This window comes from Pinus tabuliformis, chromosome X, assembly GCF_031772625.1.
Source record: "Pinus tabuliformis cultivar Carrire ecotype Pingquan chromosome X, CPIR1, whole genome shotgun sequence".
Classification (NCBI taxonomy): Eukaryota; Viridiplantae; Streptophyta; class Pinopsida; order Pinales; family Pinaceae; genus Pinus; species Pinus tabuliformis.
Genome location: NC_142308.1, coordinates 100,104,045 through 100,125,908, shown reverse-complemented (window position 1 = coordinate 100,125,908; position 21,864 = coordinate 100,104,045). Strand labels below are relative to the sequence as shown.

Below are 21,864 nucleotides of genomic sequence, written 5' to 3'. Positions count from 1 at the left end.
GACTGTCAGTTGTTTATGCAACAAAGATATTCCGGTAACAGGCCAACCTATTAGCCATCTCATCCTCCATCTGATCCATGTCCTATAGGTCATCCAAGTCTCCCTCATTTCTGCCCTAGTTTCCTGCGTTTTCCATAGAATTCCTTCTTCTCTCCTTGAGCAGATCCTATCATCTTTCTCTCTCCTAATGATTCTTGGTATACCCCAGGTGATCTAACACCTCATTCCAACCTTCATTCCACCCACTCTCACACTCTCAAAACAACCAAAACTTCTCTCGGCCTCCTCTTGTAGGCCTCCTGTAGAACATTTTTTTCCTCCTGTAGATTTCCTGTGTCCTCCTATAGATTTTCCTGTAGGTTTTTTTTGAATGCCGAGTGTGGGAAAAGCATCCAGAAGGCCACCTGACACCTCTTAGGACCCACCCACCCATCCTACATCCTCTCAAGTACCAAAAACACCCTCCAATGCCACCTATCCGCTGCCACATTCACAAACAATAAATTACATGCATGTCAAATTCACATAAAAATACATAAACAAATGTTTTCTGCTCATTTACTTCCAGAAATAGCTTAGTTAGATGTTGTTACTTCCTTGAGTAGGTAATGGCATTCTTTTCACAATTTTCATAGTGCTTTCTACAAAAGTTGGATTAGTTGGTTAATTTGGGTTTACTAGTTTTTCTTTACATTTCAAGCTTTCTCCTTTCTGCAGTTAGAATAGTATCTATAGAGTAGTCTTTCCCTCCTTTCATCACATATAGACCTTCTTCTAAAATCCATAGAAGTTTGCTTGAGCTCCTAGTGATCTTATGCTCGCTAACCAAGTGACAACTTGCAGTAAGAACTAGTACTTGTGCATACAACACCGTCGCTTCCAAGTTTGTTACGAACTACCGGGTTGATAAAAGTAAAGTAGGTAGCCTAGGGGTTGCAGGATTATTGCTGCAATACTGGTCCTCACCATACTTTCTGGCACTATTGCCAGGGAAGTATTAGAGTATTCTGTGATTACTGATTTCTTCTATTTTCTATTGCAACATTTTGTTAATAGTTTATTTCAGAAAAAGTAGACTAGTGCTTCTTTTCCTTCAGTTCTGCATTTCCTTGCTTTCCTTTTCAATTATGAATATTTCATTTTAGCAAGAGTAGACTAGTCATTATTTTCCTTCAGTTCTGCATTTCCTTGCTTTCCTCTTCAATTCTACAAATTTCATTTCAGCAAGTTCATTTCAGTTAGTTGCAATTTGTTTTGTTCAATCAATTTCAGTTTTGCAGGTACTTTCAGTGTGGGGAAAAAGAAACAAAAACCAACCAAAAATATTTCCTTTCATGCCTCGTAGGAATAGAGATAACTCAGGAAAATTTTTGCCCAACACCCCCACTGCTTCACACAGCCAACCTTCTCTCTTCTTTGGTGGTTGCGATCAAGAAGAACCCTTAGAGTAACAGCCAGACATATTTGAAGAACCTATAAGGAAGGAAGAAGAAGAAAACATTCCTTTGGAGCCAATGGCTGAAAACAGAAATGTTAGGGGGAACGGAGAGAGAATAGAGGGTACCTTTCACATTCGGGAGACCAATGGGGACACCAAAATGAAGAATATAAGCCCTTCCGCCCTACCTCATTTCCACGGTCTAACTAGAGAAGATCCTGACACCTTTTTGTTTGAGTTTGTTGTTATCTGTCAAACCTATGACTATGCAGAAGATGAGAAAAAGTTGAAACTATTTCCTTCCACTCTCAAGGATGCCGCCTTGCACTGGTTCATGGGATTACCTGGCAACAACATCACAACTTGGCCTCAGATGAAGCAAGCCTTTAACAACAAGTATTGAGACTATTGTAGGTTAAAATATACTAAAGAAGAAATTTTCCGAATGACCATAGGAAGTGATGAGTCCGAGGAGGACTATGAAGAGAGGTTCCAGCTCAATTACAAAAGGGTTGTGTGTAGACTTGACCCTGAGTCTCTAAAGCTAGTCCTACTCAGGGGAATTCAGGAAGATATTTCAAACACCCTCCATTTACTGGCCGGGGGAGACATCTACCAAATGTCCTATGAGGACATAAAGACTATTTTCAGGAACCATTCTAGAGCAGCCAGAATGAAAGGTAGGGGGAGTCAACCCATAGCCAATACCTCTTCCTCTAGCCCATCCATTAAAGGAGAAATTGGAAGCATGCTGGAAGACTTCAAGAGTGAGATGTTGCAGACTCTTGCCATGCAAATGAATAACTTACATATCAAAAGGAAACAAGAGGAAGCAAAGAGGGCTTTGGCGACCTTTTTCCCTAGATGCAACATGAGGCATCTTAGGAATGAATGCCCATTGAACGCTATAGAAGTTTGTTTAGTCTGTGAAGAGAATCACTCTACAGACAAGTGCCCTTCCTTACCCAGACTTAAAGCTATATATCAAGGGGCTAAGGGAGTCACTGGACAACACTATTACATAAACCAAAGGAGGCCGCATGGACGTAGACCATACCAGCATGGGATGCAAGGGACATCTCAGGCATACTACAAATCCAACCAAGTCACTTTCATACCTTCTTGGGGCACCCATTCTCATCCTTCCTGGTCCACACCTCCTCCTTGGTACTTCACATATCCATATCATGCCCAACCAGCCACCCATTCATCCTGATCCTATGCTAAGCCGCAACCTCAGTGGAATGCATCTCATTAGGGGTGGAGGCCCCAATAGAACTTTCCTCCTACTCTTTTGCCTCCACCACCTACCCAACCACAACTATTACCTCCTACTCCACCAAAGCAACCCCAAATGCCTGCCCAACCAAATCTCAACCCAAACAACAGACATGGCTTAGCAAGTGTATAGTGGGGAACCATCATGCCCAAATTATGCTGTGGAGATTCAGGAAATTAACTTGTGATCTGGGAAAGTTCTCCCACATATGCAATCTCGACCCAGGGAGGTTGATGAAGATAAAGAGGAAAGCGAACCTAAAGAAAATCCACCTTTTCCTGAGAGACTATCCATAACAATCTAGTCTACCCTAGAAGAAACTGAACTCGTGGGAGAATTGAAACATTTATGTGTGAATATACCACTTCTCCAAGCCATAAAAGATGTGCCTATCTACAATAGGTTGATCAAATAGAAGTGCTTTAGGCATCGAGGGAGGCGCAAGAGGGATGCCCCAACCATCAATGTCATAGGGCAACTATCCGACCTGATGTTGGGGCAAGTAATCTGTCCAAAATATCTGGACCCTAGAAGCCCAGTAGTTGATGTCAACATCAATGGCACCATGATCCCACACACCTTGATTGATCTAGGAGCTACCATTAATGTGATGAAAAAGGACACAATGCTCAAACTCAACCTCCAGGGCTCCTTGAGGAAGACCACGACCGTGCTACAGCTTGCAGACCACTCCACCATGACCCCTGAGGGGATTGTGGAAGATGTGATCGTCTCCATTGATTCTTGGGAGTATCCTGTTGATTTCTTAGTTCTCCAGCCAAAGGAAAGGCTCACTAGGTATCCTCTTATTCTGGACAGACCCTGGTTGGCTACTATTGATGCCAACATTAGTTGTCGGGCTGGGAACATGACCATAAAGAACGGGCATATGTCTAAGCAGTTAATCCCATATCCTCCTATGCAATCCTTGCTAGAACATGATCTACCTCTTTGGTTGGAGGAGGAGGATGAGGATGAAGTCTATTCTACACTGCTTTGTGCATTAGAAATCATAATGAGGGGAAAACTGTAAGATGAGGATGATATCATTGAAAACCTTATTCAGAATCCACCCACCAGTGTATGACCATTAAAGGACATAGTATGAGAAACCCAAAACAACCCCTCAACTGATATTTGTGAAGCTGACTCCACTCCTCTCCATGTTAAGAATATAGAATTCAGCCCAGAAAGAACCCTGAAAATCAATCCATCGCTATCCATTTCCTAGGAGGAGGAACTGTGTAGATTACTGAGAAAACACCTAGATGCCTTTGCCTAGAGTTATAAGGAGATGAAGGGAGTGCACCCTTCAGTATGTACTCATCATATATACATCAAGGAGGATTGCAAGCCAGTCAGGTAGCCTCAAAGGTGGATGAATCCAGTAATTAAAGATATTGTTAAGGAAGAACTATAGAAATTGTTTAATGCAGGATTCATCTATCACATCTTTGACAGTGAATGGGTCTCTCCTTTGGTGCTAGTGCCAAAGAAAAATGGTAAGCGGAGAATCTGTGTCGTCTATCAGGAATTGAAAAAATCCACTAAAAAGCACCATTTTCCTTTACCTTTCATAGATCAAGTGTTAGACGGTCTAACAGGGAAAAAGTTTTTCTCTTTCCTAGATGGGTTTAGCGGGTACAATTAGATTTAAATCAGCCCTGAAGACCAAGATAAGACCACTTTCACTTGTCCTTGGGGTACCTTTGCATACCGGGTCCTTCCTTTTTGTTTGTGTAATGCTCCAGCCACTTTCAAAGAGTGGTATTGAGTATATTTTCTAAATTATTTCATGATGCAGTAGAGATATACATGGATGACTTTACTCCTTATGGCTCTGACTTTCAGGAAGCTTTATATAACCTAGGAAAAGTTCTAGACAAGTGTATTGAGATGAACCTATCCGTCAGTCTGGAAAAATGTGAATTTTTGATGACTGAAGGGACCGTGCTAGGTCATGCAATATCTCAGCAAGGATTGTAGGTGGACCCCAACAAATTACCATCATCCAAAGGGCCCCACCTCCTCAAAAGGTGAGAGACGTTAGAAGTTTCCTTGGTCTAGGTAGGTATTACTGGAGATTCATTAAATATTTCAACAAGCTAGCCTCTCCTTTGTTTGGCCTTTTAGGTAAAGATGTCGAGTTTATATGGTCAGAAAACTATCAAGAAGCCCTAGATACCTTGAAGAGAAAGTTCGTGACTACCCCAATTCTAAGAGGCCCAAATTGGGCCCTACGTTTCCACATTCACATAGATGCCTTGAACACAACAATAGGAGTAGCCTTGGGACAAATTGATGAAAATTTACCTTATGCCATATACTTTATAAGCATAAAATTTTCAAAGTCAGAGTTAAACTATACGGTGACTGAGAAGGAACTCCTAACTGTCGTGCATTCCTTAAACAAATTCGGACATTATATCATAGGCTAACAAACCTTTGTGCACACTGATCACGCTACAATTAGATATTTAATGAACAAACTGAATGTGAATGCTCACATTATTAGATGATTTCTTTTACTGCAGCAGTTTGATTTGACCATTATTGATAAGCCTGGTAAAGAAAATGTTCTTGCTGACTTTTTGTCTAGAGTAAATTTTCCTGCAGGTGAAGAAAGAATGGTGGATGACCAAATGACGGATGAGCACCTGTTTTCTATCTCAGTACTCTCTCCACGGTTTGCTAATATAGAAAACTACTTGGTTTCAACACCGTTTCCACCACATCTATCCTCAAGAGAGAAGAGAAATATAGTGAGGAAAAACACCCCTTTCACCTGGATTTGGGGCAATCTCTTCAAACTTGGCCCATATCAGATCTTGAGAAGATGTGTCAGGGAGGAGGAAGTTTTTGACATCCTCCTGACCTATCATGATGGGCCTTATGCAGGTCATTTTGGAGTGAAAAGAATTGCCTTCAAGATACTACAAGCAGGCTACTACTGGCCCACTCTTCATCAGGATGTGAGGAGATATGCCAGCCAGTGTGATCGATGCCAGAGGATGGGGAAACCTACTCCAAAGGATGAAATTTCCATGCAACCTCAAGTGACCTTTGAGCCATTTGAGAAGTGGGGCATGGACTTTGTGGGTCCCATTAGCCCTCCTTAAAAGTAGAAGCAATACATCATCATGTGGACCGATTACCTAACAAAGTGGGCAGAGACAAAAGCAATCAAAGCAGAGACAGAGGAAAAAGTGGCTGAATTTTTCAGAGAGAACATATTCTACAAGTTCGGGTATCCAAGAGAATTGGTCACAGATCAAGGTAATCAGTTTACTTCCAATTTAATTGAAGACCTGCTCACACATCATAGAATCAATCAAAGAACTTTGACCCCTTACCATCCACAAGCTAATGGGCAGGTGGAGGTCATTAACATAGCATTGGAAGGGATCCTGACAAAGGTAGTGTGCATCAGCAGAAGAGGCTAGGTGGACAGATTAGTTGAGGTCACTTGGGCCTATAATACAACATGGAAGACAACTACAGGGTTCACATCCTATGAGATGGTCCATGGGAAGAAGGCTTTGCTGTCAATAGAATTTGAATTCAATACCCTGAGGATGGCAGCTCAACTGGACCTAGACCTCAGCCATGCACAGAAAGAAAGATTACTTTAGATCAATGGATAGGATGAACACATAATGTAGTCCCTTCTCCATACAATGGTAGTTTAGCTTCAGAGAAAGATATGGCATGAAAAAAAAAATAAAGGAGAAGAAATTTGAAGAGGGAGGTTGGGCACTACTGTATGATTCAAGATATAAATATTTCAAGGGAAAGCTAAGGACAAGATGGCTGGGACCCTACACTGTGGAGAAATGCAATGACAATGGTTCAGTTCTGATTAGAACCATTGATAATGAAGCCATCCCCATGCTTGTCAATGGACATCAGTTGAAAGTTTACAAGAAACCCCTCTCCAAGCGAGAGCTCATTGAAGATTTGAATAAGATAGAGATGGTAGTGGAGCATGTATTAGCCTCCACTTCATCCACTCACTGAAGAAAAAAAATAAAAAAATAAGGACTCAAGTGAAGACCTCCATGAGGCGCTTGAGTCCCATCATTGGGTTGAAAACCTCTCCTGAGGTGTCCCAGTGATGTCAAAAAAAAGAAAGAAGGGAGAAAAATATGATCCTTGGGTGAAAACCTCCCTTGGAGGCACCTAGGATAGGCAGTTACTGTGAAAACCTCCCTGAGGCACCCTAGTTGTTTTAAGGAAAAAAAAAAAAAAAAAAAGAGAAAAAGAAAAATGAATTTCCAGTTGCATTGCAGGTTTGCAGGAGGAATACATGAAGTAGCAGAAGGTGCCAAGGGAGCCCTAAAACCAACACCAACACCTATCCTACCTTCCCACACTTTTCTCCATCTTTCTTGGCATCTTTCTCACCTCACTGTGAATATTTTTCAAAAACTTTGTTTTCTATAGGAGGCTCTATGTTTTCTACAGGAGGCCACTGTAGGAATACAGAGAGCCATAAATGGATAGGAAAGGGAGTTTGAGGGACAGAGAAGCTTCATAAAAAATCTATATATCCTCCTGCAGTCTTCAAACCTCCCTTCCATCATGTCTAATCCTGCATCACACCCCAAGCATCATTCTTCTTCCTGTCCAAGAAAAACACAGAGAAAAATAGTTTTCAGGAAAAAGAAAAAAACAAAAAAATAAGAGAGTAGCCAGCACCATCAACATCACCTGAAGCCTACCTATTACCTCTCCATCTCTATCTACATCTCTGGCATCATCCTCATACCTCCATGCATAGAAAGAAGTTGAAGTTTCAACGGGAGAAGTAGCTACAAGAGCTCCTGTAGGAATTCCTGTAGCAACTGATCCCATTAAAATCCAGCATCAGCAACAAGAGGGTACAAATATGGAAGTTGAAGAAGGCACCTAAAGCTCAGATTCAGCCAGAGAAGAACCTGCACAAGGCATAGGCACACATCAGCAAGCAGAGAACAAACAAAGGCATACAGTAGAGAGAGAGAGCCACAACACCTCATAGCAAACACATTCGGATCTCAGGTAAGTAACTAACCAGCTCCTCTGTTTGCATTTGTGTAATTAGAAGGCATGAAAAAATAATGAGATGGTTGAGGTTGAATGAGGGAAAGGTGGCTAGTTAACTTGGCCACCTTCATCTTGTTGACTCCACACATCTGAAGATGTCACCGACACGTGCGCACAGTCAACTCAAGAAAGATGTCAAGGAAAAGTAGTGGAGGAAGTGTGAACTCCGATGCAATCATAAGGGATGATTACAAGGAAAGGGCCATGATGACAAGGTAGGTGGGGACCAACAGTTCAAATATGGCCAATGTACACTTGGCTAGCTCACCCTCCATCACCAAAAATATCCATAAAAAGCATTAAGTACTACTCCCCAAGCACTCTCACCACCTTTTCCTTCATTCTCTCCTCGAAACTCTGCTCCTGCAATCTCCTCGTGCCCCCACGACCTCATAACCATCGTTCTCCATTGATCTCTCCCATATTCCTGCACTTGGCATTTTCTACAGGAGCACTTATAGGTTCTATAGGTGAACCTACAGGAATTGTACAAGAGGGCCATCAGTCTTCTACAGGAGGGTGAGTGAGTTGTTTTGAAGGGAGAAAACATGGGTTTTAGCATAATTTTTAGGCTAAGGAGGTAGGTTATATGCATACCCCCATCGAATATCAAAATATGCAACCAGTGGTTTAATTTTGAGGAGGAAATAAAGCCTTTAGGTGGAGGAAACACATAATAGAATTTCTACTTATTTCTTAAAAAAAGCACAGTCTCCCTGTTTCTCTATTTTTCTTCAAAAATTGTTGTCTCCTTCTCCACATTTGGATTCCCATAGAAGCATAAACAAAATGACAGGAGTTTTTATGACAAAGGAGCCCACCAACTCCTCTAGGCTCCATGCACATCCCCAAGTAGTGGACATATTCACAAGAGAAAATTGAATGAAATTTTTCGAGAAATTCTGAGGGTTTGATGAGGAAATTACTCAAGAATTTGACCACTCTTTGGTCTCTCACACCAAAACACATGCCATTGTCACCTTTAGAGGTCTTTCCATGGAGATAACCCCTGCGTTTATCAGTAGGGTCACTACCCTTCCTCTTGGATTGCCCTCGAGTAAGGATGAAAAACCAATTGGCTAGGCTGCCAAGAAAAACTTCTTCCCAAAAAATGAAACCCCTGTAGAGGATAAAAATGGCATTAGAAGGGCTAGCATACCATATCCTTGGGACGTGGTCAGCTACCAAATAATCAAATATATTTCCTGTGAGGGGAGGTCTAACATTGTCTATGGTACCATTTTAGAATCCTTCATGAACTAAGATATGGCATGGACACTCCAACCCCTCAGAAGCTCAGCATCCCCTACTTCCTCCTAAAGTATCTCATTGACTCTAGAATTAAATTTCAAGTGGGGAATTCATAACAACACGCTCACCATAGGCTAATCAAAATTTTAGTGGAAGAAGCCCTCCATACATTTGCACTCCCTATAGCATGGGAAATCTTCCGAAACATGATAGGAGAAGATGACATAAAAGCCATAACCTATGATATCAATCCTACTGGCAGTGAGGAGGAAGAGCAGCAAGGGGGAGAAGGTGAGGCAACTCATGACTTAGCAGAACAAAAAGGCAAGGAGGAAGAAAATAAGATAGAGGATGAGAAAGCTGAAGAAACAGAGCAGGAAGAAACAACGCAAACAGAGACAGAAAGAGAAATAGAAGGAGGAGGAAAAGGGGTAGAAAAGATAGAAATGTCCCTTGAGACTCTAGAAATAGAGGCAGCAGCTACTCTCACTACCCTCATTACACCAATTAAGACAAAACATAAGAGGAAGAGGTAGACCTCAATGTAATTTAGGGCTACGAAGAGCACAAGTATCAAAACAGGAAAACCCTAGCCTTCTTCAAAAGTGCCAATTATTATTGAAGATTCACCCTCTTCCCAAGGGAAAGAATCCACTTCCAAGGCACCTATCACATATGAAAGGGGGACTCCTAGATCCCCCACACTGAAAGAAAAGGTAGAACTATAGGACCGAAAAACAGTCCTACAAGAGGCACAAACAGTTCTACAGGAGACCCTGTCAAAACTACAAGAGACCCAAAAGCTGGAGAAAAGGGTAGAAGGACAGCCACAAGGAAAGGAAGAAGAAATAGAGCTACAAGAACCTAATCCCCAGCCCAGTCTTGGCTCCTACTACAATCTTCTTGAGGGGGGGAATAATTCCACAAAAATTTGCAATTCCACTATTCTTTGAATTAGAGAAAGAAAGGATAAGGACCCATAGGTGGATGAAAATAGCCAAATCCAAAGGGGTTGAGGATATTGGCCATATGGAGAGCAAACTCAGAGAAATGGGTAGAGAATTAAGTGTTGTAAGACATAGAGAGGCAATTGCAAGAAGCAGGGAAAATTTTAAGAACAACCCTAAATTTATATGTTTAATACATGGGCGAATCCCCATGATACATAGGAAAAATGGGAGGCGATTTAATCACTAATATAATATGTATAAATATATTTTTTGGAAAATCTCTCACCAGATTATATTATCTTGTAAAGTCATGGCGAATCTTTCACTAAATTATAAAATCTTGTAAGATCTTGGAAAATCTTTCACTGAATAATAAAACATTGTGAAGTCTTGGCGAATGTTTTGTTAAAGTATGAAACCATATATGATAATAATAAAACATATTCATTAAACTGTAATATACTAACATACATGTTTGGAAAAAGGAAACATAATTTTCACTTCCTACAAACAATGTTGCAAGTTTTAGTGGCCACTTTTGTCAAGCTACCACTTTTTCCAAGCTGTCAAATTTCTTTCTTATTCCATAGACTCCAACTACGAGATAAAAAAAAAAAAAAAAAACACATCAAGTTTGTTTACCCCAACACGCCAACAAGTAGCAAGCCCCAACTATATAATATAATGAAGTAGTACGTATCCCAAAGCCTAAAGGGGATCTAATGGAAGGAAGTGACCATTGTCAGAAGCTTTCCAATCAATATATAAATATATAAATGTAGATTTATTATTATTTTAATTGGAAATATTTAATTAAATAATAAAATTTAATTAAGACTCTCCCAATCTAAATTTCTTATTAGAATAATTCACTGCCTTCATACCATTTTTAACAGTGTTGTAACATGTGGATTAATTTCCTTTTTGGTGCACAATCTCAGCCTTTTAGGACAATATCCAGTGCAGTGACCCAACCCCTACAGATCATTACCACAAACTAAGAACAGCAGAGAAGGTGAAAGGTTGTACGAACCAGCATATTTTTCAAACAACTAATCCAAGATCAGTACCTTAACTTTTTCATGAAGATATCATATTGAGAGTGTTTGAAAAATCGTGGGAAATCTGGGCAGCAACTATCTCTCTTCTGCGAGGGTGATGCGGAAAGAGTTAAGATTTCATTATTTTGAATTTTTTTTTGCTAAATCAGAAAAACCAATATTAATGGAGATATCAGTATTTTTTACTAAATTTTCTGAAGTGACTAAATGTATCTTTAACCATTCACCTTAAGATTTTTTTTATAATATAATTTCCTAAGTCTATTTAATATATTCGTTATCATAAAAACCAACCTATATCCATCTTAACTCCACATCTACCACTCTTAAAGGGATGAAATATATCTGTCCCTCCCAGCACTTGGTAGACCCAGAATGAAGATGGATCTAAGTTGATAGAATTTCCCCTTTAAATAGTCTATGCTCACGTGAATACCATGGTATTACCATGGGTTATCATAAACCTGGAGCCTAAAAACTACTATTAGTAATTTATAAAAATTAATAAAATTAATAATTGATTTTTATTTTATTTTATTTTATTTTAACCAAGTTAAAATGTTAAAGTGACATTAACCTCCCAGCACTTGCCAGACCCGGAATTAAGATTGATCTAAGCTGATAGAATTTCCGGAATTAAGATGGATCTAAGCTGATAGAATTTCCCCTTTAAATATTCTATGCTCACATGAATACCATGATATAACCATGGGTTATCATAAACGTGGAGCTTAAAAAATACTATTAGTAGTTTATAAAAATTAATAAAATTAATAATTGATTTTTATTTTTATTTTTTTATTTTAACCAAGTTAAAATGTTTAAGTGACATTAAATTACAAGATCCATTTTTGCTCTTGATCTACCAAGCGGGATCAAATATTTTGTCACTCTATGTTAGTTTACATATCACGATATTTGATCCAGAGCAAAGATGGATCTATGCTAGTTTAATTCCCCACCTTTAAATAGGTTGCATTCCATGTGAATACCATGGGTCAATACCATGTGCCATCTTTATTTTTATTAATACTAATATTAGGGTTAATAATGTTTTTTTGCACGTTATTAATAATAATTTGGCCAATGGTATTTGGCCCATAGGATTCAATTAAATAAAACCTCTTTTTTGAGCCTTCTTAAATAGAAAGAGGGTTATGGACTAAATATAGAAAGAGGTTTTATTTATTTACCATACCTATAGTTTCTTTATATTTTTATTTATTTACCATACCTTTGAAGTATAAAAAGACGTTTTATTTATTTACCATACCTCCACTTTATTTATATTCTTATTTATTTACACACTTGCGTGTTTATAAATATCAGGTGACATATCGAGTAAATCTAAAAAAAATGTTTTATTTATTTACCATACCTCTCGTTTATTTATATTTTTATTTATTTACAATACCTTTTTTATAAATATGGTATTTGGCCCATAGGATTCACTTAAATGAAACCTCGTTTTTTAGCCTTCTTAAATAGAAAGAGGATTATGGACTAAATATAAAAAGATGTTTTATTTATTTACCATACCTCTAGTTTATTTGTATTCTTATTTATTTACCATACCTTTGGAGTAAGTATAAAAAGAGCTTTTATTTATTTACCATACCTCCACTATATTTATATTTTTATTTATAACTATCATAAATACATTTTCTTGGAAATGAGGGTGAATGGAAGATTGTAACTCCTAATTTCAAGGGCCAAATTTACTTTTTTTACCCTCTCCCTTAAAATAAGGTGGGCTAACCTCCATACCTAATTTTTTTATAAAGTAAATTTGAGGTGATTTGTAACAATGTACTATGATACAAAATATTTGCCCAATAAAAATATAAAACCCGTTAATTTAGCCCAAGGGCGAAAATTCACCCCTAAAAATTTCCGTTGCAACAAGCCAACTTGAAACAAAAATGAATTGCTAAGGAGGCCACTGGAAGAGAAAGAGACCCAACTAGCATGCATGTCCAGCTGGTCCATGGAGGCATTGCAATATAGGACACTAGCAAAATCCTATGGCCTGTATCTCAAGGACCAATGGTTGCAATTTTAGATAAAGACATTGGTAGAAAGAGGCACAATGCCTTTCCAAGATTACAAGCAGTTTATGGACCTATGTGATCAAAGCACATTAGAAGATAAGGTAAAGATGGAAGAATTCTAACTGCATAACATGACCCTCATAGACATGAATGTGTGGGACCCCAATGCCAGGTTAGGGGAACTAAAACTAATGGCCATGACCTCATGGATGAACCATGAAGAGTTAAGGGCATCATAAATAAGAAGGTTGATGATAAAGGAGTAGAATGAGCCATTCATGATCAGAGTTGAGCCATCAGACCCCATGGCACTCATCAGCACACATAACTTTCTTGATAATAATCCTCAGATTGCCCCTACATATATCATTGATCAGGCACAAGACATTGCACATTTCGAGGATATGGAAAGGTTACTTGGGGGTGACTGTGTGCATGCATGTATGAGGAGATGCAACACCTTACCACATAGTCTGCAGATCAGGGAATATCATTCTCCAACGAGGATGAAGGAGGCATTAGGTAGAGTGCCAATGTATAAGTGTTCCATGTAGAGGCTAAAGGTCAATTGGATTAGCCTCAAATTGTGTCCCCCACTACTGCAAGGCATGTTGGAAGGCAGAAGAGAAGAAGAAGAGCAGGAGTAGTGGGAAGAAATAGACAGGAAGGCAGGATTCTATGACAAGGAAGAGGAGACCACACCAAAAGCATGGGATGGTAGGGAGGCCACCAGGGCCATAAAAGATGAGGAGATGGACTAAGTTGCTCAGAGGATGAGCAACACTTTCAGTAGGGGGGCGATGATGAGCATCATAAATGGGTAATTATATGGGCTCATTTTACCTCCTAACCTAGTCAAATCAACCATTCTCTTAGCTTATTGTATGATTTTCTAATTATGTTTATGATTATGGAGTGAGTTGAGTTATTTATGATGCCATGTGGTCTAATATGTGTTTAGTGCAGATTATTGATGAATTTTGTGGTCAAAGTCAAGGATCCAGTGGACAAATGGCAGCAATAACTCGAAGTGGACAAAGGAGAGGACTTATAGGAGGGAGTCCCCCTCATTTATTACTCCTCACCTCGAATTCCCCTTCATTCAGCTCGGAGTATAAGCAGCCAAGTCATGCATTAGCATGCAGCCGAGCAAGTGGAGGATAACTGATGACTATCTCGCGTTTTGGGAGCCAAGCCTCCCTGATTTTAAGGAAGTTTTTGGTAGCTTCATTTATATAAGTAGAGAGGCCTAGGGCCTCACTAGGGCCAAATTTTTGTTGGATTTTTGTTGTACTTTTTCTTATGTAAACTTTGCTCAACTTTGAGCTTATTCTTTGACAGTTCCATGTAATCTTGTTATAGTTTTAGAAATGAAGATGGAATCCTTTTTGAGTTAGCACTGAGTTACCTTAGAGGGATAAAGCTTTTGGGTTAGGTCCCGATCCAAGCAGAAAAGCTCCTCTTTACTTGTATTTGTATGTTTTATTTCAGTTTGTAGATTAGGTTGTTGTTAGGTGAATTTCTTTTATGGTCAAGAATAGGTTGCTTTTGATGATTCAATAGTTTTCTTCCATTTGTGCTTTATATAGCAGGTTAAGCAGTGACAAAGAAAAGATCAAAAAGGCTAGAAAAAATTCCTTTGACTCTCTTCCTCCATCTGGGACCATGATTTGAGGGAAAGACCCTCTTGCTGCCCCAAAAACACAGATGTTCCTCATTCATAAGACTTCTAGTGTTCAGAGCTTTTTAGTTGGTTAATAGTCTAGTTTTCTTTACTTCGGAACTTCTACATCATGCTCACTTCTTTATTTACAATAGTCTTCTTTCATGATTTCCTTTATTGCAGTAGTTATCAGCATTCCCTTTCCTAGATCACAATTTAGACTAGTTTGATGCAAAACTTTGTTTTTCTAGATGCACTCATTTCATTACTTGGTTAATCTCATCGGTTAAACTCAGTTGTTTATGCAATAGAGATCTTCTGGCAGTAGTCCAGCCTATCAGCCATCACCTCCTCCATCTAATCCATGCCCTACAGGTCGTCCAAGTCTCCCCTCAATTCTGCCCTAGTTTCCCGCATTTTCCATAGAATTCCTTCCTCTCTCCTTGAGCAGTTCCTATCATATTTCTCTCTCCTATTGATTTTTTGTAGACCCCAGGTGCCCTAATACGTCATTCCAACCTTCATTCACCTTTTCCACCCACTCTCACACCCTCAAAATAGCCAAAACTGCTCTCGGCCTCGTCCTGTAGGCCTCCTATAGAATGTTGTTTTTCCTCTTGTAGATTTCCTGTGTCCTCCTGTAGATTTTCCTGTGGGCTTTGTTTTGAAGGCCGAGTGTGGGAAACGCCTCCAAAAGGCCACCTGACACCTCTTAGGACCCATCCACACCATCCTGCATCCTCTCACGTACCAAAACTGCCCTCCAACGCCACCTATCCGCTGCCACATTCACAAACAATAAATTACATAAATGTCAAATTCACATAAAAATACATGAAAAACATAATAATTTTTTTCTCATTTACTTCCAGAAATAGCTTAGTTAGATGTTGTTTACTTCCTTGAGCAGGTAATGGCGTTCTTTTCATGATTTTGATAGTTCTTTCTCCAAAAGTTGGATAGTTGGTTAATTTGGGTTTACTAGTTTTGCTTTACATTTCAGGCTTTCTCCTTTCTATAGTTAGAATAGTATTTGTAAAGTAGTATTTCCCTCCTTTCATCACATATAGAGCTTCTTCTGGAATCCATAGAAGCTGGCTTGAGCTCCTAGTGATCTTGCGCTGACTGACGAAGTGACAACCTGCAGTAAGAACTAGTACTTGTGCATATAGCACCGTCGCTTCCAAGTTTGTTACGAACTACTGGGTTGACAAGAGTAAAGTAGGTAGCCCAGGAGTTGCAGTATTATTGCTGCAATAGTGGTGCTCACCACATGCCACCTCTACAAAATGAAAAAATCTAGAGGAGCATAATGCCCAATGGTAGAGGTTGGAATCCAAGCATTCAATTCTAAAATAATCATCTCACATTGTGAAATCTCTCCGGATGAATTGGTATTGAGTTCCCTCTTGTCTCTCTGACTCCAAAATCCTATGGACTTGTCGCACTAGTTTGGCTCTACTCCTCATCTCGCCCTTGACTATTTTTCCACTCCCCTTCTGACAAGACTGGAACTAAAGATACAAGAAGCTTGAAACTAAAGATGACAGTCAACCAAGGCCTTCTAAAAGCACTACCTAAGTCTCCAAAGGGGAATCCCCAAACAACATGCAAGTTCTTATGGCTATGTCATGGAATCAGAGCATCCTCCTTGGTTGCAAGGAGTATAAGATAATCCTTTCGCATACTTCAACATTTTAGAGTAGGAAAAGAAGAGCAAAGCCAAGAAACACGATCCTCAGGATGATCTAGTGCCAAAAAAATAGCATGACCAAGAATCTCTTTAAGCACCATATGCTTTTTTTCTTCCTTCAATTTACACAGTTGTTTAAGTTTTTCTAGTCAAATGAGAGGACACATTTTTTTTATGGCCTATATTCAATTTTGTCTTAAACTATTTTTTTCTTTCTATCTTAAACTATTTTCTGCTTTCTCTGAGGGACTATCTAGTTTACCTTCCAAGGTTATACAATCCTTCTCTAGTTCATTTGTGACTAGATTTAGCACTCTGCAGGCATCTCTTCATCTCAACACTAGTCTCTTCAGTTTACCACAACTTGTACTTTATGTAAATTATTTTTGGTAATATTAAGCCTTTCTCTTTCTTACAAAGAAAAAAACAATAGACAAAAAATTCAAAGTTTTATATATTGGCCTTGTTTAATATTATAATTTTTGGAGTTTTTGGGTCCAAATAAGGTTAGATAGTGTTTTTCTTATTATTTAAAATACAATTTTCAATGCATAAATGGATTCAACTGATGAAAAACTTTTTTGGAACTTTGATTGTGTATTACACAAATTATACTTTTAATTCCAACAAATTCCTACTAGACAGAGGAAACATGCCTCGAAAACCTCTAAAAGCTAGAAAATTTACAATACAATTAATATATTTTATAATATACTTGCATTATTTTGATAAGCAATGAGATTGTTATTTGAAAAATATTCAATTTCCATTGTTACTTCTAAAGTATTGGTAATCTAGCAATAACTTAACAATAATAAAAACTTTGAGGTATATCATCCATTACATGTTTTTATTATGTACCTATTATTTTTGAACTCGGTAAATGTTATTTTAAATTGTGTATTGTATAGATAGAGAAGAACATTCTATTAAGATGTGTCATTTGGTATTTGTGGAGTTGGCATGTGTCCCTCGTAAAATAAAAATAAAATATTCTATGTATATTTATATATAGAAAGAAAATGTTGATCAATTCGGCTTAACTTGACTTGTATATGTATTAACTTGGCTTAACTGCTTCATGAATAAAATATTCAATGAATAAATTAGAAAAGTAATTGAAAGTTAAAGAATAAAATAAAAAATATCAATTCCTTCCTAACAATAGTAATAAAAGGGACATGTGTAATTCATTGGATTCTTAATATAAAATTGTTGATTTACCTGTAGATTCACAATCTCATGTAATCTACTAAAACAAGCGACAAGAATCTACTTGTACTCTTTACAGTGGAAACGCATAAAGATCGAGCAAAAAAAATAATAGACAAGAGGAAGAACATCAATGGAACATAACACAATAAATATTTAGGGAAATCCACAACACAAAACCCCATTATGTGTATTGCATTAATCCAAAAAATCAAGATGAGATTACAATGCTTGTTCTCACAAGAACAATCCCAACACTCAATAAAATCAATCTCCTAGCTCACAAGCAAGCTCAAGCCAAATCCAAGCCTCTTCTCTGCTCTCAAGCTCCCTCTTTCTTTGCACCCTTGGTCAAAGAATTTAGATGAATGCAATATACTTCGCTCAACCATGAGCATAACTTGCACAAGTATTTCCTATCCTCTGCTTGATGACTTCCTTTGGCCAATACTTAGCCAAATTTCCAAGCCACTAAGCTTCTAATTCTTTGCAAAATTCCCGAGAGAATTAGCCTATATTTAAAGGGAAATTCATTAGTTCCTGAATGCATGCACTATCAGTGTAACTTAGAAAAATTTAAAACACATAGTACATTGTCCCACTCTAGTCTCAATTGGGTATTTATCATAATCGACATGCATGTGTTTCTAATGAAGGAATATTCAGTTAACTCGAGTAGCACTAGTTGAGTGCACTAATGCATGATCTGACTCTTAACTCACTATTAGTTCCTCAAAGAGTTTGGAGCTAATTTAATTGGACTTAACTCAGTAACTGAGTTAACTAATTACAAGTCATACTTAACTCATCCTGGACCCCAATAATATAGGGAGAACATATACATGACTTCAAAAATACTTCCAACTCAAAATTCCTAAGCTAATTAAGTTATTTAAAATTAATTAACTATTTACATGTTGCTATGAGAAATAAAATACAATTTCATTCAAGGAAAAGTTAAATTGGAATTTTTGAATTCTATTTTTAACATTTCTTGTTGCTATTTTCAACAAAATTAGTGTGTCACATTTAAAAATATTCAGAATAATAAAAAAATTCAATGTGGGGTCATCAATAAATTATTTTAATATGTCGCATTAAATAATATTGATGTATACATAAAAATATGTTAATAACAAAAGAAATAATTAATGTAGACAATGTAATCCATAGATAAAATTTGTCAATACACATTATATATATATATATATATATATAAATAATATGTATATACTAGATATTGTTTCAACAAAATATATGTATATATCAAATACCAACTGAACAAAATAAGTTTAAGTTTGCACCTGAAAAGATTTGATCTCTCTAGGCTCATTGTAAGGTGCATCTATACTAGTTTATAGAAACTCGGAGCATTGAGAAAGTTTCTTCATATAAGTATTTGTGAAATGGCATCCATCACCAGATAAATTAGAGTTATAGAATTGATGATGGAAATCATATTATGGATTTTAAAACAATTGCAACTTAACAAATCTTTAGATATGGGAAAAAAAGAAAATCCTTTTGATATTTTCTTAGTCCTAATTATGTTAAATGGAAAAGAGGCATGAAGTTAAAGTATCTCTAAAAATTCATGAGGAAGATACAACATATCCAAAAGAAATTCCTCAAATAAAATCTCAAAAAATTAAAGGTAATACACCCTGTCATATCTTTCTCATTTAAGTAAGTATTTCACCCATTGAAAGCATGGTTATTAATAGGTAACTTATGTATAAGAAGAGGTTAGAGAACATGGAAGAAAATGAGTTTCTTAAATTTCTTCTAACTCGGAAAATCACCATATGTAGTTCAGGTGGGAATGGCATATGGATGCCCAATAATGGCTACATCATTGGAGGATAAAGGATAATATAATTTTTCACAATAAAGATAGTATTAAAAATATTATTACATCAAAATTGAAGGAGAAATTAGGGGGTAACAAAGTGAGAGAGAAAAAGTAAACTATGACTATTATCAGGAGATCAACCCAAATCTTGAAAACAGAAATCACCTCTCCGTGTTGGCTAGTGTAAAGAAGAAAATAATCATTGCTAAAATAAGAACAAATTTCAATTAGCTACGTAGTAAAACTAGAAATTATTCAATTCCCAATAATTCCTCGGTTGAAAGAGTCTATCAACAAAAGAAAAGTTGAAAATAAAAAAGGTATCTCTTAAATTATTCATTTTCTACGCATCTTCAATCTAAATTTCATTTTTTTTTACATCACCAATCTTATTAACCTTTTGTTGAAAATAAAAAAGGTATCTCTTAAATTATTCATTTTCTACGCATCTTCAATCTAAATTTCATTTTTTTTACATCACCAATCTTATTAACCTTTCAACTCAACAAAAGTTAGTTGACATGAAATGCTTCTTTTAATGCTTAACAAAACTATGTAGGGTGATCTTCTGATAAATCTTTTAAATTTTTTTAACTATAGACATAAAACTTTAAATAAATTTCAGTAAGACCATTTTAGTTTTAATGAACATTAATAACCAATCATTATCATAATAAACCATTTATAATTTATCTATTCTTATTATTCAAAAAAATATTTTAAAAATTTATTAAAATTATATATATATATATAAAACACTTTTCCATGTATCTTTTTTATTAGTTGTTTTTTAAAGATTTTAGATATGACCAAACACAATTACTTTTACTTTCCTCTTTGACCTCGAAAGTTATATTGATTTTACTTTTCTATATCATAAGATAATAAAACCGATCCCCACTTTGTGTCAATTTTTTAAACATGTCGAAACTGGTTTCAATTGGTTAACTATCCATCAATATAGCATAAAACAGTTTCTCATTAGTTGACTATATGGCTAATTAGCAAACACAGAGAATACTTATACCGAACTAATAAAAAAGCGCAAACTTACTCATATGGTTTCAGAAGACATGGTAATTAGACATATGGTAATAACCATGGCAGATAATATCAGCACTAATTTTATTGTGTGTTTGCAGCTGGTCACTAATAGCAGGACGATTACCAGGACGTACTGATAATGAGATCAAGAATTACTGGAAGACTCATATGTGCAAAAGGCATGTGCTTGATAAAACCAATTGTTTTGATAACATGAACGAGATAGTTTCAAATAAAAAGGGAGCTGAAATGAACTCGGGTTCCCTAATCAGGCCAACAGCCGTTAGACCGCCTGAAGTATCGTTTACAGACCATCACTCTGATCAACTCATTAAGAACCTCCTGCTGAGCGTCGACAGTGACGACTTTAACACATCCAATCTGTCGTTAGACTTCTTTCCACCTTTACCTCCACCAGAATTTTCGACAAATTTCACTATCGAGGATTTTGAAATTATGGATGTTATGATTTTATTTTGAAACCGTACAGAATCTTATTCAGGATAAACTACCAGACTTGTGAAAGTTAGCCCAGTATACAAAACAATATATGCGCGCCCATATCATGTGACTATGAGTGGCAATGATGAGATGTTCCCGTTACCAGTCATGGTTATAAATAATCCACACTTACTATTCAAACTTACTATTTTATAAAAAAACTACTTTATAAAAAAACTATCCCGGGGTTAATAAAATTTGAAAAAAAAAAAATTAATATATAAAAACAATAAAAAACAACTATTACTCTTATATTCATATGCTTATATATCTAAATAATAAATATATATTTAACCTATAATTACTAATTATATTTTTTTATTTGTTTAATATGATATCTCTATAAATGGTAAGGGGTAGTTCAAATATTGATTGAAATAATGTGAGCTTGAGAAAACTTTTACTAATAATTTATTGTGTTGGTTGCTGAGTTCAAAATAAAGATAAAAATACAAATAAAGTAAATCTCTATAAAGCTAAATTTGAGTATTTCTTTTAAATATAAAATAAAATGTCAAAATAAATTTATTATATTTTAAAAAATAAAATAAAATATTTTTATTAACTTAATATTTAAACCAATATTTTTATTAATTTAAAATATTAATTTGATTTAATATTATAGTGATAAAAAATACACCAAAATGTGTCGAACAAAGACCAAAGAGTACACCAAAATGTGTCGAACAAAGACCAAAGAGTACACCAAAATGTACTGAGAAAACGACAGTCATGATCAGAAATAATACTACTTGGCAAACCAAAGTATGACCAAACATGTTGG

The 21,864-nt window shown here is 36.6% G+C and overlaps 1 protein-coding gene across 1 annotated transcript in view; it reads left to right on the top strand.

The window, feature by feature from the left end:
* The window catches only part of LOC149138597 (transcription factor MYB114-like), a 94,537-nt gene extending 73,478 nt beyond the window's left edge, over positions 1-21,059 (top strand). The window contains exon 3 of the mRNA XM_089450410.1: positions 20,678-21,059. Within this exon, the coding sequence (XP_089306536.1) occupies positions 20,678-21,059 (382 nt within the window). The remainder of the gene's footprint in view (positions 1-20,677) is intronic.
* Positions 21,060-21,864: the final 805 nt, after the last annotated feature.